Source organism: Danio aesculapii, chromosome 2, assembly GCF_903798145.1.
Source record: "Danio aesculapii chromosome 2, fDanAes4.1, whole genome shotgun sequence".
NCBI lineage: Eukaryota > Metazoa > Chordata > Actinopteri > Cypriniformes > Danionidae > Danio > Danio aesculapii.
Window position 1 is genome coordinate 42814086 of NC_079436.1, and position 21604 is coordinate 42835689.

Sequence of the window (21604 nt, forward strand, 5' to 3'; positions counted from 1 at the left end):
ATTTTGATATTTATGAATCACGAAAGCTTTATTTATTCATTTATTTTATTCATTTTTGTAGTGTTTTTCTTCTGTTAAGGTGTTTTCATAAACATATTTTTTCATATCTTCTTACCAAGTACCAATGCAGCGCAATTTCTTTCTGCAGTACATCTCATGTGATGTTTTGAATGACAATAATAAAGCAAACATGAACTTAAGAATAATACTAATAATAAAAAATCATTTTATTTTGGATTAAAATATTGCAATTACTGTACATTATATCATGAGTTCAAGATCATTATCTGTGTCATATTGTAGTGTAAGTATTTCATTACAAAGCATGCAATATGGAATTCCCATTTTAATTTCACAGCAAGTTCAGCTGGTCTCACAAATTTACCATGTGATGCAAAGCTTGATTTCAAAATGACTGCACAATCTCCACTACTGAAAATAGACAGCTGATGATTTTTGGTCTTAAATGTTTTATTAAAGTAACAGCTATCACATCCGAGCCTTCAGTCTTGACTAGTGAAGACATCAGACTCGCATTCAGTCTGTGAGCTTTTTAGTAAAACCTTCCACACTCTCCTGGAGGGATTTTCTGAAGGTTCCTCGACAGCAGACTGCACAGATCATAACATCAGATTACAGCTGCCTGTGGTGCTTTGTGTCCTTTTTCTTCTTTTTTTGAGTGTGTGTGCGATGTCCAATTTTGTCTGTAGTCTGGTTTATGGATGGTTTTAGACTGGGCAACTTTTCAGGCAGTGTTGCCCGGCAACAGGGGCCACAGGTTGAGACTTACCATTGTTATTTTGGATGTCAACAGCTTTTTGCTCTCCATCTCCCACTGCTGGACAATTTTATAAGTTCCACAATATTTCAAGAGTTTATAATGGGAAAATGTACTATATATAATAATGGTGCTGGTCATGTCTGATGGATTCTTTCTAACTGTGTGTGTGTAGGTTACATCAGGGTTTAAGTGTAAAACGATGGGCGCTGGCCTCCCCGCAGCGTTTTTGGAGCCGCTCTGCTCCATCTCTCTGATGGAAGACGGTGAACTCCGGCAACTCGTCCTGGAGATTCTGCACAACATCATCGATCGCCATGACAACAGAGCCAAACTCAGAGGGATCCGGTGTGAATCTGCACTTAACACCCTATAGTGAATGTGTGAAGACCAGGGCTTTAAAAAATGAATGTGCTAACACCTGCCATTAATTAAATAACTTAACACTGATCATTTAATGCTGCGAATGCATTCAAGATGACAACCGTTTCATTTCGTTCTGTGCCATTTTTGTGAAACCTAACTGATTCCTGGTGTCCAATTATTAGTTTTTTTATTATTCAGTTGAAGGTAAAATTATTAATAGTTTAGATAATTACAAATAGTTCAATTATTACGTTTCTTTGTATAAATATGTAAAGTATTTTATTCTTTGAAAAAACTATATAAAGCAATTTATATTTTATTTTTTTAAATAAAATAATAATAAATATAATATTTTAATATAAAAATTAAATAATAAATAACATATTTTAATTTAAAATTAAATATTTTTTAAATTATAAAAATTTGACAAGAGGGCTAATCATTTTGATTTCAACTATTTTTGAGTTTTTGTTACATAAATATTTTAAAACATTTTATTATAAAATAAAATTTCAACTCAAAATCAAATGCTTAAACTGCAAAACCTGATAATTACAAATAGTCCAATTATTACTTTTCTTTGCATAAATATGCAGAATTCTTTAGTTCTTTAAAAAAATATATAAAATAGTTTAATATAAAAATAAAAGAGCAAATAATAATATAATATTTTAATATAAAAATAAAATAAAAAATAATATAATATTTGAATATAAAAATAAAATAAAAAATAATATAATATTTTAATATAAAAATAAAATAAAAAATAATATAATATTTTAATATAAAAATAAAATATTTTTAAATAGAATTTGACAGGAGGGCTAATCATTTTGATTTCAACTACATATGGAATGTTTAGATAATAAAAATATCTTAAAACATTTTACAGTGCTCAGCATAATTGAGTACACCCCATTTTAAAAATGAATATTTGTATCCATTTCTCAGTGAATATAGGCAATGTATTTTGGTGCATTTAAACAAAGCAGATTGATTTAACAGATATATTTATTAAAATAATATTTTAGTCACCAAACATATTTAGAAATTGAAAGATAATACAATTGTATTCAAGCTAAATACTGCAAAAAATATTACAACCTACAAAACTAAAATTTTCATTTGTTTGCTTCTCTTGGTTTTTCCCCTTTTTAAATTTGTATTTAATATTTTTCTATAACATATAAATTTGGGTGTGCTAGTTTTAGGACCATTATCAAGTTATTTTGCTTGATAAGCTCCAGATTTGGCTTCAGTAATGACAAATCTAATGTATATGCACAAATATAATGTTATATAGCTTCCTATTAAAAATATGAATTTAAAAGAGAGATTTTTTTTATATTTAAATAGATCAGGTTCTTACTGATTTCAGTTGTAGTTTCTGTATTATGAGGCATTTTAAGAAATCTTTAACCTGTTCAAATTGGTCTGCATTAAAAAAATCAACATTAAAAAAGAAGCAGAATACTTTAAAGGAATAGTCCAACAAAGCATGAATGTATCATTGACGTGCTCACTTTTTTCAATATAATGAGAGTACATAAGGACAAGATAAAACTTCAATAAGTTAAAACGCACTGTACAGCGATCACGAATTATTAAATCTATATTGCTCCTGCAAAACTGTTTTTCACTGTTTTTGTGCAATTTTGAAAGAATTAGGGGAAATATGGGATGTTACAGCCATTTTAGGGAACATTTTTACAACAATGTACTAAAGCTTTAAAGTTTTTGCTTAACATTTTTAAAAAGTGTTATTTTAAATTACTGTTGTTTTGCACAACATTAATGTGGGTAAAATTAACAGCATTGTCAAAATGATACCAATTCATTCATTCATTTTCGGCTCAGTCCCTTTAGTAATCAGGGGTCACCACAGCGAAATGAACTGCAATCTTATCCAGCATATTTTTTACGTAACGGATGCCCTTCCAGCTGCAACCCATCACTGGGAAACACCCATACACTCTCATTCACACTCATACACTAGCTTACCCAATTCACCTATAGGTGCATGTCTTTGCACAGGGTGAACATGCAAACTCCACGCAAAAATGCCAGCTGGCTCAGCCGGAACTCAATCCAGCGATCTTCTTGCTTTGAGGCCACAGTGCTAACCACTGAGCCACTGTGTCGCCCCTGATCCCAAGTCACAAAATAAAAACAAAGAAAAATACTATAGTAGATGGTGCTTTGCAAAAACAAAAATACAGCATGTCTGCGAACCATTGATACTTTGGTTGTCAAATACTCTCACATGCCAATAGACTGAACATGCAAAATCACTTTTTTTTTTTGTAGTTCAAGGAGACACTAACTTTTTAAGTTTTTACACCCCCCAGAATGAATATGTAAAACCAAATCTGACATGCTTCCTTACTGTAGGGGAAAACTTTTGTTCTTAGATGCATCTGCCTGAGAATAAGCATTTCTTACTGAGCCTTGTGTGTGTGCAGAATTATTCCTAACGTAGCAGCTCTGAAATTCAAGAGAGAAAAAATCTGCAAAGAAGATGTGGTCTTCATGAAAAAGGTACTCGACTACATACAGAAACACATGCAGAACATCAGACCTTAAACATGTTTAAAACTGCAAATAATGTTGTTTAAAACAAAAAGGATGATGCATTTTATTGTGTTAAGCAGTTTTTATCACTTTCTGTTCTTTGCTGCTTTTGGCCTAAAAATCAGTTTGCCGCAACACAGAATGACAACCTTTTCATTCTTTTCTTAAGATCACTTGGTTTTCCCTTTAAACGGCTCTCTCTCTGTTCCTCCAGCATGGACAGCAGTTATACAGGCACATTTATCTGGGCTGTAAGGAGGAAGATAACCTGCAGAAGAACTTTGAGCTTCTCTTCACAGCGCTGGCTCTCATCACCATTGAACTAGCCAATGAAGAGGTGGTGATTGACATGATGCGTCTGTCCATCGCCCTGCAGGTATTAAACCAGAAACCTGAAGCTACTTACCACAAGCAACTAAGTGTAATTAGTTATGCTAATCCCTGTCTTCTGATTGGCTGAAGGATATGGCCCTGGCCAATGAGGAGAATATGCCCATGTTTATTCGCTGTGGCATCATGGCGTTGGTCGCCGCATACCTCAACTTCCTCAGTCAGATGATCGCAAATCCTCCTTTCTGCCAACATGTCAGCAAGGTACTGTAGATGAGGAGGCAAGTTTCTGACTATAACACATACATGTACAGGGTACTTGCAAAACCCTGTAACCACTTGTCTTCCTGTCAGGTGATTGAGCTGAGAAGTTTGGATGCTCCGTATCTCCTGCCGGAACACATCTTCAGGGAAAAGTGTGTGTGAGTATTGCTGTGTGAATAAGTTTGTACTATACTATACTATACTATACTATACTATACTATACTATACTATACTATACTATACTATACTATACTATATTATTAATTAAATGATATTTTAGGTTTTTTTCAATGCTGTGAATAAAATAAGGAGCAGAGAAAATACTATTTAAGTTGTTCTGCTTCTACATTTCACAGTTTATTCCGTTTGTTGGTAATTTCAGCCATTAGATGCAATATTAGGTGCAATATTGGCAAATTGGCTGGTGTGTTGGACAAGATGTGTAGCAATGTGTATGTAACACTGTGTAGCAATGACTGCTTTTTTCCAACATTCGTAGGGATATCTTGTTTTGTGTTAAGCAGAAGAAAGGAGTTCCTATAAATTTAGAACTACTTGAGTGTGAATTTTAACCAATTATCTTCTTGTTGGGTTAATCTTAACCAACCTATTCTGGAAAATACCACCCATTCTTGTGTGATATTAACCATAACATGGCTAATATGCAGCAAGAAAATAAGTATTGAACACATCATCATTTTTCTCAGAAAATATATTTATGAAGGTGCCGTTGACTTGAAATTTCCCCGAATGTTGTTAACAACCAAAGAAATTCATATATGCAAATCTAATTAGTTTACAAATTAAGTTATGCGTAATAAAATAAAATGACGCAGGAAAAAGTATTGAACACATGAAGAAAGGGAGGTATAGAAAAGCAGTGAAAGCCCAGACAGCAGCTGAAATCTCTCAGTAGTTCTCCAGCAACCCTCTGCCCTTTCTTATTGTAAATCAATATTAGCTGCTTCAGTCCAACATCTACATTATCAGGGTGATGAAGATGAAACCAGAGTGGACATTTCAGCAAAACAATGATCCAAAACACAGCCGAGGAAACTCTTAAATGCTTCCAGATAAAGAAAATCAAGCTGTAGAATGGCCCAGCCAACCACCTGACTTGAATCCAATAGAAAATACAAATTAAAGATCAGATTTGATCGGCGAGACCCACAGAACATCTAGATTTTTACACTCAGTTGAAGTCTGTGAAAAACACACATTCGTCATATGGGAGGCTTGTTTAAGCTGCCATAACTAAAAATCTTTTTATATAAAGTATTAAATACGTTTCAGTAGTTCAGGACTTTCTCCTGTTGTCATTTCATTGTTATTACACATAACTCTTTTTTTCAGATTTGTTTTATTGTTATGTTTGTATTCTTTGGGTATTTACCAAAATCTGGTTCAATTCCATGTCAACAGCCCCTTCAGAAATATTATTCCTAGGAAAAAACATGACGTGTTTAATACTTTTTTCCCCTGCTTTATACCAAACCATGAGCACAACAGAACCCCACACATGACTTAAGAGAAAAATAATCAATTGTTATGATTTCTCAATACATTTTCTCAGTTTACTAGAAAGTGTGCATCATTTTTTTCATTTGTTTCCGTATTTAAAGTAAATCGTCCACAAGACTTTTTGATTCATCCCTTGGATTTACTAAATCGTGCGCATGATTTACTAATCTGCCTTCTCCTTCGTAAATTTGTTAATATTTTTTGCTTTCGTAACCTGAATGACAGTGTAGGGTAATTCTAGCTGCATTCTAAAAGGCTTCATCTTACAGTGTGTTTTTGACAGGTTTTTTTTTTTTTTTTTTTTTTTTGAAAAGTGATTAAAATTCGATTATATCCACTTGTGTATATAGTTAAAACAATTATTACAATATTATCATAGACTACAAATATCGCTATTGTTATATTTTCACATTTCTTTATGAAAAATGACAATGTCTTAACCAATTTATTGATATCTTTCCTTGGTTTTGTCTCTGTGTTTGTGTGTGTGGATCAGGCTTCCAGACTCTTTGGATAGGGAAGACAACGCTCTGTATTTTCAGACGGCTGATCTGGCGGAAGCGATGACTGTACCTGGATATAATGTAGAGCGACTGTCCATACCGTACATACCACAGGTTACAGGTAAACGCATACTCTTCTATATTGTATCATATAGAGACATTATTTGATTTACAGGGAAAGTTAACTGAGGAATAGAAATAAGCTGCAGATTTACTCGACCACAGGCCATCCATGAAAGAACATTAAAAATGATCATTAAGAAGCACCAAGGACACCGTTTCAGCTGAAATATTCATTAATGTTCTGAATTTTTAATTTGGGTGAATTATCCATGTAATTTAAAATCTTGTATTAAATCTCAACAAGAAACATTACATGCACCGTATTTGACCGTATATGTTTATATATATATATATTATATATATATTATATATATATTATTTCAATTGAAAATCAAATGGCTGTGAATGCCATTTCAAACACTTACCCTTACTTAAAACATTACCTGACTTTTACCTGAGTTTGGCTAGTTTCTGAAAGCCCACTCCACTGCATAATTAAACCGACTCCATGGCAGTTGAGTACATGAAGTGACCAACATTACACACTTCTTTCCTTTTTTTCGTTTGTGAATAAGTGTATCATCTGGGTATTTAAAGTGCCCGTATTAGGAGTTCAAGCATAGCACTGAAATCCTATTGTCAATGCTAGAAAAAGTCCAAAAGTCACCATTCTTCCCAAAAAATGAATAGGTAGATCAAACCGTATTCATAGAGACCTGAAACTTTGCATTAGATCTGGTGAAACTTTCAGGTATTTTGCAATTTTAGAAAAACACAAGTTTTCTGCAAGCTACTCCTAGGTATTTCGCAACAAAAGTGTTTTTGGGAATTTTTGGACTGCCTGGATCAGTAATTATCAAACAAAGTGGAATTTGTCTTTGGATGGCCATTCTAGGGTCATTTAAAAATTGGGTGTTAACAAATATACTAAAATGTCTGTAATTCATAAATGAAAACTCAAATAATTATGAAGTTTGCCGTGCACATGCATCATGTCACTGCAGATAATCTGCAGAAATTGTTAAAGATCATCCAATAGGTTTCACTGTAACAGTTGCAAATACAGTATATATAATATAATCAAAATTTCATATGAAATGTTTTCGCTATAACATTAAACACTCAAAAATTCCCCTTTTCTGTGGTAATTCACTATTACTGGCTAAAATGATTTTTTCGTGTTTTTTTGTTTGTTTTTTTTTTTTTTTCTTCATATTTTTCATATTTTTTACCTAATTGATAAATGAACCTAAGACACTTAAATACTTGAACCACATTAAGTGCTATATCTCTTTATGGAATCAGTGTGATTACACTACTTACATGGATTTACTTGCACTGTATAACGAAATAGAAATGACCCTTTTCACAAGACAGTGAGGACTCGTTTAATGGTCATCAGCATCTTAATTTTTTTAAAGCATGTACATTTGTAAAGCTATCATTTTTATCATATCATCTTTGTATCAAATTACAAAAAAACTAATTATTGCTTATGTGAGATTTTTCTAATGCGGCAACTATGAACAGGACATTGATGTTGACATTATCAGTCTTACACATTTTTTCTTTTTCTAAAAGTTGTGAAAACAAACAGGAATGCAAAAACAAATATCCCATTTACTGCACTCTTAAGTTTACCCCACTGTACAAATGTGAAAAGGGTCAATAAATATTGCAAAAGTATGGCAATTGGCACGCAAAATCAGTTTTTTGTAGCTACAGATTATAATTCCATATAGTTGGAGGATATTGCACATATCTGATATTATATATTGTTTTCAGTTGTCTCCTCTTAATGAACCTTTCTACAGAAGTTTGTTTTGTTCAGAATGACTTAAAAGCTTGGTTGTGCTTGATCCACAACCACTTAGTATATGATGCCCAGATTCTCTCTATAACCATTTACAAAGCCTCCAAAATATATGATGCCTATTGTTTGGAAATCTGTTTGAATTCTAAAAGTCATGTATTGTATTCTCAGCCAAAGAGCTGGTGCTTAAATCAGAGGCCAACTCCTCTGCAAAAGTCAATGCTTATGAAGTTACTGTTGACACTAACAAAAAAATCTTTCCTTAACTCATGTCAATTCACCCGCTTTTTCCACTTTTCTCTGTCTGCGTGTTTGCTCTGTAGTCCTGTACACGGTAGGAAAGATTCTGCACAGATGTAAACAGACATCCAGAGGTACACTTAATAAGTTAGAGGTCATATTTGAGGATGGAACGTACAGTCAATAGTAAGAATATGTACTGGGGTTGGACAATGAAAATAAAAACACTGGCCAATTTTGTGTTGGATAATTCATAGATAAATTTGACCAGCCTGGTGGCCAATCTTCATTGATTGCTTGGGCTGGGGACAATGTGAAACATGTAATGTCCTTTGAGTCTTTCCCACATCTGGGAGAGTTACGGTGTGGAGAAGCCCCAAAGAAGCATACCACCCAGACTGTTGCATGCCCAGAGTGAAGCATGGGGGTGGATCAGTGATGGTTTGGGCAATATCATGGCAGTCACTAGGCCTAATACTTGTGCTAGATGGCTGCATCACTGCCAATGACTACCGAACCATTCTGGAGGACCATGTGCACCCAGTGGTTCAAACACTGTATCCTAAGGGCGGTGCCATGTATCAGGATGATAATGCACCAATACACACAGCAAAACTGGTGGCAGAGTCATTTAATGAACGTGAAAGTGAAGTTGAACATCTCCCATGGCCTGCAGAGTCACCAGAACTAAATATTATTGAGCCATTTTGGGGTGTTTTGGAGGAGTGAGTCAGAAAGCGTTTTCCTCCACCAGCATCACTTAGTGACCTGGTCATTATTCTGCAAGAAGAATGGCTCAAAATCCCTCTGGCCACTGTGCAGGACTGGTATCTGTCATTGCCAAGATAAATCAATGCCATATTGACCGCAAAAGGAAGCCCTACACCATACTAATGAAATATTACGGCCTAAAACAAGACGTTTAAGTTTCATTGTCCAACCCCTGTAGTTTCTCCCCAGTACTTGAGTTCGTTTACCACACTTGCATACTGTAGAATTGTAGTTTGAGTGGCAGACCTTCTGTAGCTCCTAAATATGGACTGAAGTATGAATATGATGAATAATGTGATCATCTAGATCTGTTTAACTGCTTTGATGTTTTGTACGCTGCTGTCATCTGGATGGTGTTTCTGGTAGGTTAAAGAGAGAACATGCACTGACACACAAGCTTGAGTCTCAGGGAAAGTGCTGATGAAGCATCATCTCACATTGTTGTGTCAGTAGACCTGTTGCACTTGAAAAATCCTAATTTTACTCATAAATACTTAGTCACAATGACTAATTTACCACTTAATACATATTTTAATTAGACTTTCACAATAATCCATATATTGACTTATCGCACAACATATGAACATGACTTTAATCATTTTTGATGATGCAATATATATCACCCATATATAAAAACCAATGTTAGTAACATTTTAACTAATTGCGCAGCCTCTGCCATTTCATCCAATCTCTATTTTAGGTGTCAGTTTGGTAACAAAAAAAAAACACTAGTTTTTACTCTAAAGTATTATCTTATTTATAAATGTTACTTTTATTTCTGGTTCTTGGTACCTTGCACATTTGTATGTTAAACTTTTGCTATTATTTATTTGTTTACAATATATGTTTTCATATTCTGATTGCAATGACTAATTATTACATTGTCAAAATTACTATAATTATATTAAATATTCTTAAGAATAAAATATCGCGTGTTCTTTGAAAGACTGTACTTGCATTATAATGCTATTATAGTGTCATTCTGGCATTATAGAATGAGTGGCTTAAAATGGTCTTAAAATGACAATAATATCGTTTATCGCAATACATTTTGGTGCAATATATCGTACAACAAAAGTTGATATCATGACAGGCCTAATTTTAATAAATATTTATTACAAATATCACAAATAAAAAGTATTTAATTTGATATTAATGAGCATTATTAAAACTCTAATGTTAGAAAAGGGTTTGTTCTCTCTGTGTAGATAAATATTAAATAATTACATAAACATTATTTATTCTAACCTTTTTATAATACATTTGTATTATTAATATTATTTACCATTCAGTAATAATATACACTTTAATATTAGTGATTTCAGAATCAATATTAAGGCTTGTTCTGTCATTGATTTGACTGCATTCTTGTTTCTGTATGTCTTCATTTTTAATACTTGTCAAAAATATTAGAAACTTTGGTAACACGTTAGGTCACAATTAACAAACCATTAACTAAAACTACTACTGTAGCTTAATAAACCACTAGTTAGCTGTTTAATGATAGTTAGTAAGGTAGAAGTTGGGTTTAGGTTTTGGGTAGGATTCGATATGCAGAGTAAGATCATAGATTATAACTACTAATGAACAGTTCATATCTTAAAGAGCCCCTATTGTGCATTTAAAAAGGTCATATTTTAGTTTTGGGGGTCTCCAACAACAGGCTGATATGCATGCAAGGTCAAAAACACCTTTATTGTCTTATAATATGCATTTACGTTTACCTAATTATCTCAGCGACTCTCATATGATTCGTTCAGCGATTCATTTGTTCCCAAACCCCTCCTTAGCGCGATGCTAATCTGTCCTGATTGGTCCGATGACCCAGTCTGTTGTGATTTGTCGACTGGGATCAGCACGAGACAGAGAGAATCGCTCACCACGGCTTATCAACAATTTAGTAGTCAGAGTGCAGAGTGTATTTTAAGCAATGCAGTTAAACACCAGCATATTGCTCTATTCTTAACCAAGACACACATTCAGTATTAATCCACACAGCGGCAAAAGCTGAACTATTTTAAAACTTGACCGCCACACCTGTGTAGGAATAGCTGATGGTGGCCATAGCATAACAAACGGCAGAGGATCGCAAATTAAAACTCACAAATGCGTTTTAATTCGTAAACGAATCGGCACGCGATATTGGAATACAAAGAGTTAATCAGATACAATACAAGCCGCGTGGAGCGGTTACAAGTAACAAAACACAATTAAATACATAATTTACAAGCTAGAGAAAACAAGGAGGCAGCCTTTTTTAAATCACACTAACTTACACTTGTGAAATGGAGGAAGAAACTGATCCATGAACTGTGTACTGTAAAGTTCCTGCCAAGCTCTGACAAAGTCCCATACATCAATAGTCTTTTCTGATCCTTCCTTTAACAAATGGCCAACGACAAATGTGACTCTTCACAGCCTCATCTTTGGGTAGAGAAAGTAGCACTATCTTTTCTTCACACTTCAGAGCACAGCGTCGTCGTGACATTATTTAACCAGGATCTGCTACAGTGTTTGTCTTCCTCTATTTCTCTCTACAGTGTTTGTGGGCCGGGGGTTTCAATTTTCCCGGGTCTGCATGCACAATAAATGGGCGGGGCTTGAGTTCTGTATTAACGTCATGCAGACACGACTCGTTACAGCGGCGATTTATTCGAACCACTATGAGTCAACTCTTTTATAGATGAATCAATAGTTTTAAACACTGCACTTTCAGATTTAAGCCTAAGCTGGATATTTCACTTCACTTAGAGCTGTGTTAGAGCAAAAACCCATAATAGTGGCTCTTTAATAATAGGCAGGTAATAAACCAGTGCTTAATAGCATGAATTGTGACCTAAACGAAAATGTTACCTAAATGGAGCAAACCTTTTAATGGAAAAAAAAAAGGTCCCTTCTTTTACTGGGAAGCAGATGTAATGAGGAAAACAAACACTCGATGAAGAGCTGTTTTGATGAAATGTTAGTGCATATGTAGATGTTTCCAGAAATGAGATATTCATGGAGTTGCTTTATTTCTGACGTGACATCAGCGCTAGCCCTGAAACTCGCTTTCACTTCTGAGTGTTTGTTTTGAAACTTTTGAGTTGCTGTGATTTCTGCTTGTGTTTGAGTGATTTGCATCTCCTTCTGTCTCATGCTGCTTTGCCTGTGCATTACATTCATTAAACATGAGCAGTCGGTGCCATTCCGCACTGGCTTTGGGGAAATTCACCTCCCCTTGTGAATAAGAGCCGAATTAAACCATACACCCCACATGCACATAGCCGGGTTAATTTTAGCACAAATCCAGGCTGAATTTGTGCATGAGGGGGAATTAGTTGAGTGTTTAAATCCACATACATTTATATCAATGACTTTTGACCCACAGATGAAGACCGGATGCCCCGTAGGAAGAGCTTTGTCGACACTATTTCTCTCCAAGTGGACATCCTTTCCAACAGCTTGCCTGATCAGGTGCAAAAACATATTCAATTCAATTGGTCTTTATTTCTATAGCGCTTTTACAGTGTAGATTGTGTAAACTGAAATTGAAGTTGAAGTTCAGTTCAGTGTGGTTTAATTTTTACTGCTGAAAGCCCAAACACTGAAGAGCAAATACATATACACAACTTTTTCCATATTTAAGCGCTGAAATCAGACAATGTTAGAAGTGTTGTATATTTGTGTAAAATATATTTAACTCCAGACTTCAGCTTTGTCTGTATTTACTAGAGCTGCGGTGAAAAATAGAGAAATCGATTCATGGATTTTCAAAATTCATCGCTATTCTCTCTTGAATGGATTCTAAGCTTAGTTTGTAACAGCAGATGGCGCCGTGTGCTTTACAAACAGCCACACTCTGCTTGCATCCAATTCCTTACCAACACCACCAACCTAAATAATCAGTAATAAAGTTAGGAAAGGTTTAAGTGAATTACAAAAGTCTTCCATATTGAGTTGTTTACATTAATATTGTGACATAAAAGCCAACTTTCATAACTCTGAATGCACAAACACTCTTCCATGAGAGCATTTAAGCTAGCTAGCCTAAAAATATATCCTACAGCGCAATCTGCTGTTAAAAACTAAGCTCAGAATTAATTCAAGAGAGAATAGCCATGCATTTTGTAAATCGCAGAACCCTGCATTTTGTCGTACAAACAGCAGTAACATGCAGAAACATGCTAGTCCATGGTTTTGGCATCAATTTATTAACCATTTTATTAATTAACTTTACAGCTACATCAGTTTATAAACCATTCAGAAATGCTTTGGTGCAGTGTACAAGTTGTATCCTCTTTCTCAGCATCAGTGTCTGAGTATATTGTGTATAGGCTCCGCCCACTTCTGTAAAAGCAGCAGCTCATTTACATTTAAAGGAACATGCACAAAACAGCGTGTTTTGCTTTAACCCCAAATACGAGCACATTTGACAACCTGTAACATATGATCTGTGGTGTATATTGAGCTTAAACTTCACAGACACTTTCTGGAGACATTAGAGATTTATTTAAGATGTTATTAAAACTGCATAATATGTCCCCTTTAAACGTGCTTTATAATTGCTAATAATTAGACTGAAGAATATGTGTGTTATTCTTGTAGTCTCAGCTCGCGGAGGAGATTACTTTTGAGACCCTGAAGAAGGCAATTGGTCAGTATCTTCTCTGTGTGTGAGTGCGTGCGTGGGTGTTTATACTGTATATGTATGTGCTTGGTCTGATGTCACTTCCTCTCTGTCAGATACCACTGGTCTGGAGGAGCAGGAGAGGGAGAGGAGACGACAGGTGATGGAGAAGTTCCAGAAAGCTCCGTTTGAGGAGATCGCCGCTCACTGCGAGTCCAAGGTACAGCCTGTGTGCGTGCGTGCGTGTATAATGGTTATTAATGTTAATTTTGACTCCAATATATAATATATTCACATTTATACTAGTTTAATAAAGATAACTGGCATTATTTCTTTGCAAATAGAAACATTTGTTTTAAAATATATAATATTTCAAATTCTTACTGTTTACTTGGTTTTTGATTAAATAAAGCCATTTTTGAAGCATAACATTTTTATAAGTTTTAATGTTTTAAAGACCTATTATGAAAAAAACGTCAGACATTTTTAATGTTAGAAAAGTTTTAATTTTAAATCTTAAACGAATAAAGATTTTTTTCTACACAATTCAGTTCAATAAACTTTATTGTCTTTGCCACAGGGGTTAAACAAGATTTTTTCTAAATAATATCTAAACATAATAGTTTTAATAACTCATTTCTAATAACTGATTTATTTTCTCTTTGTCATGATAACAGTAAATAATATTTGACCTGATATTTTTCAAAATATTCAGATTCAGATTAATATGCAATTTAAAGGCTTAACTAGGTTATTTACGTTAATTAGGCAATTAAGTTAGGGTGATTAGGCAAATCATTGCCTAACAATGGTTTGTTGTGTAGACCAGGGCTGCCCAAACTTTTGTATGAAGTGCCAAAAATCAAATATCATTGGCCATGGTTCAATAAATGGACCAAACTATTTTACATTAAAGTTGCCATGGGTCATTTTCTAATTTATTTCGTAATATTTAAAAATAAACAGAAAACATTTCAATCGTATTAACTAATGCAGTATAACTTTTAAATGATAACTTATTGTCATAAAAACATAAACAATCTTTTATAACACAGTGGAGTTCAATGCTGAATACACTAGTCAAGCAGAATCCTTGAGTTGCTCACCAAATTCTCTGCATTGTCCTTTATCCGTCAGGTGACAGTATGTACATTTTAAACTAAACTATAGCTTTTAAATTGAAATGGTTAATTTCAGTCGTCTTTTTTGTATCTTAACAATTAAACAAACAAACAAGTAAAAGGTTGCATTAAATTTGAAACGACAATCTTTAAACAATCCACATCATTCTCCCCCTCCTCTCAGATGGGATGGCAGGCCAAATCAAAGGTTACCATGGGCCAAGTTTGGGCATTTCTGGTGTAGACAAAATATTGCTTAAGGGGGTGAATAATATTGACCTTAAAATGTTTTGCTTATTTCATTATTAAAACTGCTTTTATTCTAGCCGAAATAAAACAAATAATATTTTCACGAGAAGAAAAAATATGATAGAAAATACTATGAAAAATGTCTTGCTCTGTTAAACATTATTTGACAAAAAATAAACAAATTCACAGGATGGCTAGTCATTTTGACTTCAACAATATACAGTTGAAGTCAGAATTATTAGCCCCCCTTTTAATTTTTTGTTTCTTTTTTAAATATTTCCCAAATGATGTTTAACAGAGCAAGGAAATTTTCACAGTATGTCTGAAGATAATTTTTCTTCTGGAGAAAGTCTTATTTGTTTTTATTTCGGCTAGAATAAAAGCAGTTAAAAAAATTTTATTAACCATTTTAAGGTCAATATTATAAGTCCCTTTAAGCTAATTTTTTTTTCCGACAGTCTACAGAACAAACCATCGTTATACAGTAACTTGCCTAATTAACCTACTTTAGTTAAGCCTTTAAGCTGTATAGAAGTGTCTTGAAAAATATCTAGTCAAATATTATTTACTGTCATCATGGAAAAGGTAAAATAAATCAGTTATTAGAAATGAGTTATTAAAACTATTATGTTTAGAAATGTGTTGAAAAAAAATCTGCTCTCCGTTAAACAGAAATTGGGGAAAAAAAATAAACAGGGGCGAATAATTCAAGGGGGTTAATAATTTTGACTTTAACTGTATATATCCCTTGTGCACGGTTAAAATTTACTACCTTTTGTTATGTTCGGGATAAAAACCTCCACTAAATGTAATTGCTGAAAATTTTTTTTTCATAAATCTTTTAATTAACCTTAGTCCTGATCAAAACTCCTAAATTGTTTAGAAAATTACAGGATTTCATTTTAATATATGATAAAAACTGAATGAGAGTTGTTAATGTAAATTATTTGAATTATTAGTTATTAGAATTTTTTTTTTAAGTATTGGAACTTGTGTTTCAGGCCAACATGCTGCATGATCGCTTGGCTCAGATATTCGAACTCACCATTCGGTAAGTTCACATCTGATTTGATCTGGAATATTTAGTTGTTTTAATTTTTACATATTATCAGTGTGAACATTTGACTGATGATTCTGTCTATCATCAGCCCTCCTCCGAGCCCCTCGGGCACCGTGACGGTGACGTCAGGCCATGCCCAGTACCAGTCTGTGCCAGTCTATGAAATGAAGTTTCCTGACCTCTGCGTATACTGAACCATGACCTTTCACCTCTATCACACAGACTCACATTTGACTTCTTTGGTCCTGTGAACTTTCACTTACCTGAGCCACTCATTTTAATCACTTTAAACTTGACATGCATTCAATCCAGCAGAAAAGAAAAGCTGTGCGAACCGGGCAGGCACTTTACAGGCCTCCATTCTGCACCAATCAGCACGCAGAGCTTCACAACCAGCTGTCCAATCATATACCAGCTCTGTAAAATCGTGCGCTTTTCAGTTTGATTCTTGCACTAAACGGCAGCTCAAAGAATCAAACTGACTTTGAACTCTTCTGTATTGATTCATAGGAGTCATTTAGAAATGACTCTGGTTGCATTAAGGGAAATTAAGTGCTAGCATTAGCTTAAGTGCTTGTTTACTGTCATCAAAAGGAGAGTTCACCTAAAAATAGAACATTTGCTGTTAATTTACTCATCCATCCAGTATATACGTGACTTTTTCTCTTCTAAAGAACATTAAAGAAGTTTTTTGCTGAACTTGTGGGACATATTTAATGTAAGTTAATGGACATCAGCACTTTTAGAGTAAACAAAGTATACAGGCTACACAAACTTGTTTTATAGGTTGCAAATCTTAAATTAAATGTTATAATAATAATAATAATAATGTAATAATGTTCAGTTCTTTTTACACAGATTGATCATTCTCCTTCATAAGACCACAGTTTATAATCGGCGTCCATTAGTATTAGTTTAGCTTTTCCTGTATACATTTTAGCTTTTAACTCTCAAAATCCATTGACTTGCATTATATCAATGCACCACACTTCTTAAATGTTACTAGATACATAAGTCATGTAAATCTTTGAAAGCCTAAAAGTGAGTAAATTAACAGCAGATTTAGATTGCGTGTACCTTTAGCTCATTTCTTTAGCACATCATCATCAGCAGAGAGATTTAAACCTACTCTAGATTCCTGCTCTCTTAAATCTCTCCTATATAAATGACGATATATATAGTGTATAGGTATAGTGTACACAAGTATAGTATTTTTGACAAAACACATATACTTTTAGATGAACTGATAGTTGCAGAGTGCTATTCGTGTTCTGTTTTGCATGGCTTAGCCAAAATGTGCGTGCGTTTAGGCCTTTATTAATCTACAGTTAGCCTTTAACTTCGATGTCGTGGATGTCAATTGGGCTTTCGTTCACCCAGAGTTCTTAGCGATCACTATGCTCTTCATTTTGCCTTCACAGTATAGAGAAACCAAAACATTTGCTTTTCATCACCAAAGAGCTCCACCCACGCACTTCCTTTTATGGCCACACAAATGGCTGCCAGTCTTGGGCCAATCAGAACCTGAGTTCTCATTGAAGGAGATGGATATCAGCGATTAAAATGATCAAGCCACAAGAGTGTTAAAGAAACACTCAACTTTTCTTTTCTTTTTTTTTTTGGAAATATGCTAATTTTACAGCTCCCCTCGAGTTTTACCATTTTTAAATCCAATCCATTTTAGCTTAGCTTAGCATAAATCATTGAATCAGATTAGACCATTGGCATATCGCTCAAAAATTATATAAAATCTTAAATGGAAAACTTCGTTAGAGTTAAACAGTTGAGCTTTACCTTTTTTGAAGCCGATCTCCGGGTCTGGTGGGATCACTTTTAGCGTAGCTTAGCATAAATCATTTAATCGGATTAGACCATTAGCATCTCAGTCAATAATTATATAAATTCATAAATGGAAAACTTCGTTAGAGTTAAACAGTTGAGTTTTACCATTTTTTTATCCATTCAGCCAATCTCTGGGTCTGGCTGGAGCACTTTTAGCTTAGCTTAGCATAAATCATTGAATCGGATTAGACCATTAGCATCTCAGTCAAAAATTATATAAATTCATGAATGGAAAACTTTGTTAGAGGTAAATAGTTGAGCTTTACCATTTCTGAATCCATTCAGCCGATCTCTGGGCCTGGTGGGGGTACGTTTAGCTAACATAAATCATTGAATTGGATTAGACCATTAGCATCTCGCTCAAAAATTATACATATTCATAAATGGTAAACTCCCCTAGAGTTTAACAGTTGAGTTTTACCATTTTTTATTCTATTCAGCCAATCTCCGGGTCTGGTGGGAGCACTTTTAGCTTAACTTAGCATAAATCATTGAATTGGATTAGACCATTAGCATCTCGCTCAAAAATTTACATATATTCATAAATGGTAAACCTCAACAGTAAACCAAGCATATTTCCCCAAAAATAAAATAAGTGGAGTGATCCTTTAAATGCATTTTTTGCTTTTCGGGTCATGCTGAATTCTGACAATTTTATTTGCGACTGTTAGATGCTGAAAAATACTTTGCTGGAAACGTTATACATCATCCGAGCTTCCTGTGGTGAGAGCCGTGATCAACTTCACTCGTTTAGCTGGTAGAAACGTGTCTACGTAGGTTATATTGGGTGATTTTTGAGGTGCTTTTAATGGATTCTGGGGATTTGTCGTCATGTGGCTGGTTTGTTTTTGTTTTTGAATGTATTTATGTGGACGCGACAGGCAAGTGTTTTTGCAGGGATGGCGCATTTATATGCAGTTGCCATTTTTGGGCCTCTGAAACGGTTGCACTGCATTGTGGGATTTGTATGCACAGAAAGTAAAGAATGTTTTAAGGTGTTTAAAGGTCAAGCTTTCTAGATGGCCCCTTCTAAACACCTGACGGGATTGATTTGCTGTCAGCTATAATTTCCAGTCGATGACAGTGAGGCGGCAGCTTTTGTGCCCTGATGCTGATTCATCTAGTCTACGAAAGCAAGTATGAAGCGTAAAAGGAAGGATTTCGATGAGAAATAGTCAGTCTTTGGCCGTTGTGTATTTTCTTAGACTTGCTGCATTTCAACAGAAGTTGCTTTGCGACGATTTAACGCTGTGAGGAAATCAGGCAGGTTATTTCTGTAGAAATAAAAACCCGTAAATGATTTCTAGAATAATGCAATATATTTTTGGTGTAATATGAAATAGGAATGTGATGTTTCATTGACGCATCATCTTTAATGCACCTTTAGACACGTGTGTGTGTGTGTATGTGTGTGCGTGCGTAAAAGGGACAAAGTCAGGTTTATTTTTGCATGCTTTTTACATTTTTGAAGGGAAATCAGTCTTACTGTATCTGCTAATATCATTTTATTATTATTATCACATATTATTTTCATCCTCGGTGGAACTTTATGGTACATATATGTTTATCACATGATTTAACAAACTAATATTTAGTTCTATTTTATCTGTAATTGTTTTGTTTTCTGTATGGGAGAGAAGTGATGAGGTAGATTTCAGGGTTGTTGTTGATGTATGAAACGGTACAAGTTTTGCAGTCTTCCCTATGAAGATTGTCCAGAGATTACCAGTAAATCTACATGCATCATGCTAGATTTCAATGTGTAAGGGTTTGAACCACTGCAGTGTTTCTCGTGAAATCTCTTAGCCATATCCAGGTTCACCGTCTGACAGTGTCGCCACATTAATGTGCAATGAGATTTTATGTATGAGATCTTAATAAAGTCTTAATAAAGATTTTGTATTTAAATGCTCAGTTTCTGTTGTCTTTCTGTTGGTGAGAGAACCTGTCTGTGACATTAAGCATGTGCGTGTACTAATACATCTCGTAGCTGTAGTACAGTAACAAAATTAATGTGAGTAGAACTCAAATTTAACATTATAATTAAGCATCCTAATAATCATACCTCAACACTTTATTTTCAAAAAAGTTTGATTAACTGTTTGTTAATTGTAATTAACCACGTATAGCATATTAAATACACTACCTGACAAAAGTCTTGTCACCTATCCAAGTTTCAGGAACAATAAATAATAACTTGACTTCTTGTTGATCATTTGGTCTCAGAAGTGGTTTATATGAAAGACAAAGGCCTCTAGTTTACACTTATTTTACCAGAATAAAATATGATTATGCCTTGATTTTTAATTATTTAATTAGGACAGTAAGGTCTGACTTTGCTTAGACAAAAGTCTTGTCACTTAACAGAAATAATGTACAGTATAAAGTCATGGTGCAGTGGAAAAATAATTAATATTGTGTATGACTCCCATTAGGCGACGCGGTGCGCAGTAGGTAGTGCCTCACAGCAAGAAGGTCGCTGGTTTGAGCCTCGGCTGGGTCAGTTGGCGTTTCTGTGTGGAGTTTGCATGTTCTCCCCGTGTTCGTGTGGGTTTCCTCCGGGTGCTGCGGTTTCCCCCACAGTCCAAAGACATGCGCTATAGGTGAATTGGGTAGACTAAATTGTCCATAGTGTGGAGAGTGTGTATGGATGTTTCCCAGAGATGGGTTGCAGCTGGAAGGGGAACCGCTGCATAAAACATATGCTGGATAAGTTGGCGGTTCATTCCGCTGTGGCAACCCCAGATTAATAAAGGGACTAAGCCAAAAAGAAAATAAATGAATGAATGCCTCCCAAGAGCTTAGACGACTGCATCCATACATCTCTGCAGACTCAAATAACTTATAAATAAAGTCATCTGGAATGGCAAAGAAAGAGTTCATGCAGGACTCATCGAGTTCATAGAGATTCTTTTGATTCATCTTCAGTGCCTCCTCCATCTTACCCCAGACATGTTTAATAATGGTAATATCTGGTGACTGGGCTGGCCAATACTGGAGCACCTTGACCTTCTCAGTAGACTACCTAGAATTGTCTACAGTTTTAGTGTTCCTACAAATAGGCTTCAGTTTATTTTTCTTATGAACGTTTTGAACGTCATTTTGAGTGATTTTTTTTTTTTCAATACTTTTTTCAACATTTCTAAACAATAGTTTTAATAACCTATTTCTAATAACTGATTTATTTGATCTTTTACTGGATATTTTTTAAGACACTTCTATACAGTTTAAAGTGACATTTAAAGGCTTAACTAGGCAGGTTAGGGTAATTAGGCAAGTTCTTGTGTAATGATGGTTTGTTCTGTAGACTATCGAAAAAATATATAGCTTAAAGGGGCTAATACTATTGACCTTAAATGGTTTAAAAAAATAAAAACTGCTTTTATTCTAGCCAAAATAAACAAACAAGACTTTTTCCTGAAGAAAAAAATATTATCAGACATACTGTGAAAATTTCCTTGCTCTGTTAAACATCATTTGGGAAATATTTAAAAAAAAAAAAA

General features: G+C 34.4%; 1 protein-coding gene across 2 annotated transcripts in view; it reads left to right on the forward strand.

Annotated features, from left to right (window-relative positions):
* efr3a (EFR3 homolog A (S. cerevisiae)) overlaps positions 1-20011 on the forward strand; it is a 92578-nt gene extending 72567 nt beyond the window's left edge. The window contains exons 14-24 of one of the 2 annotated variants that reach the window (XM_056479926.1): positions 954-1126; positions 3607-3682; positions 3930-4091; positions 4178-4309; positions 4400-4467; positions 6327-6454; positions 12591-12676; positions 13808-13856; positions 13946-14049; positions 16201-16250; positions 16348-20011. In XM_056479926.1, coding sequence (XP_056335901.1) covers positions 954-1126; positions 3607-3682; positions 3930-4091; positions 4178-4309; positions 4400-4467; positions 6327-6454; positions 12591-12676; positions 13808-13856; positions 13946-14049; positions 16201-16250; positions 16348-16453 — 1134 coding nt within the window. In that variant the 3' untranslated portion in view covers positions 16454-20011. The remainder of the gene's footprint in view (positions 1-953; positions 1127-3606; positions 3683-3929; positions 4092-4177; positions 4310-4399; positions 4468-6326; positions 6455-12590; positions 12677-13807; positions 13857-13945; positions 14050-16200; positions 16251-16347) is intronic. The other variant, XM_056479933.1, reaches the window with a different exon arrangement.
* Positions 20012-21604: the final 1593 nt, after the last annotated feature.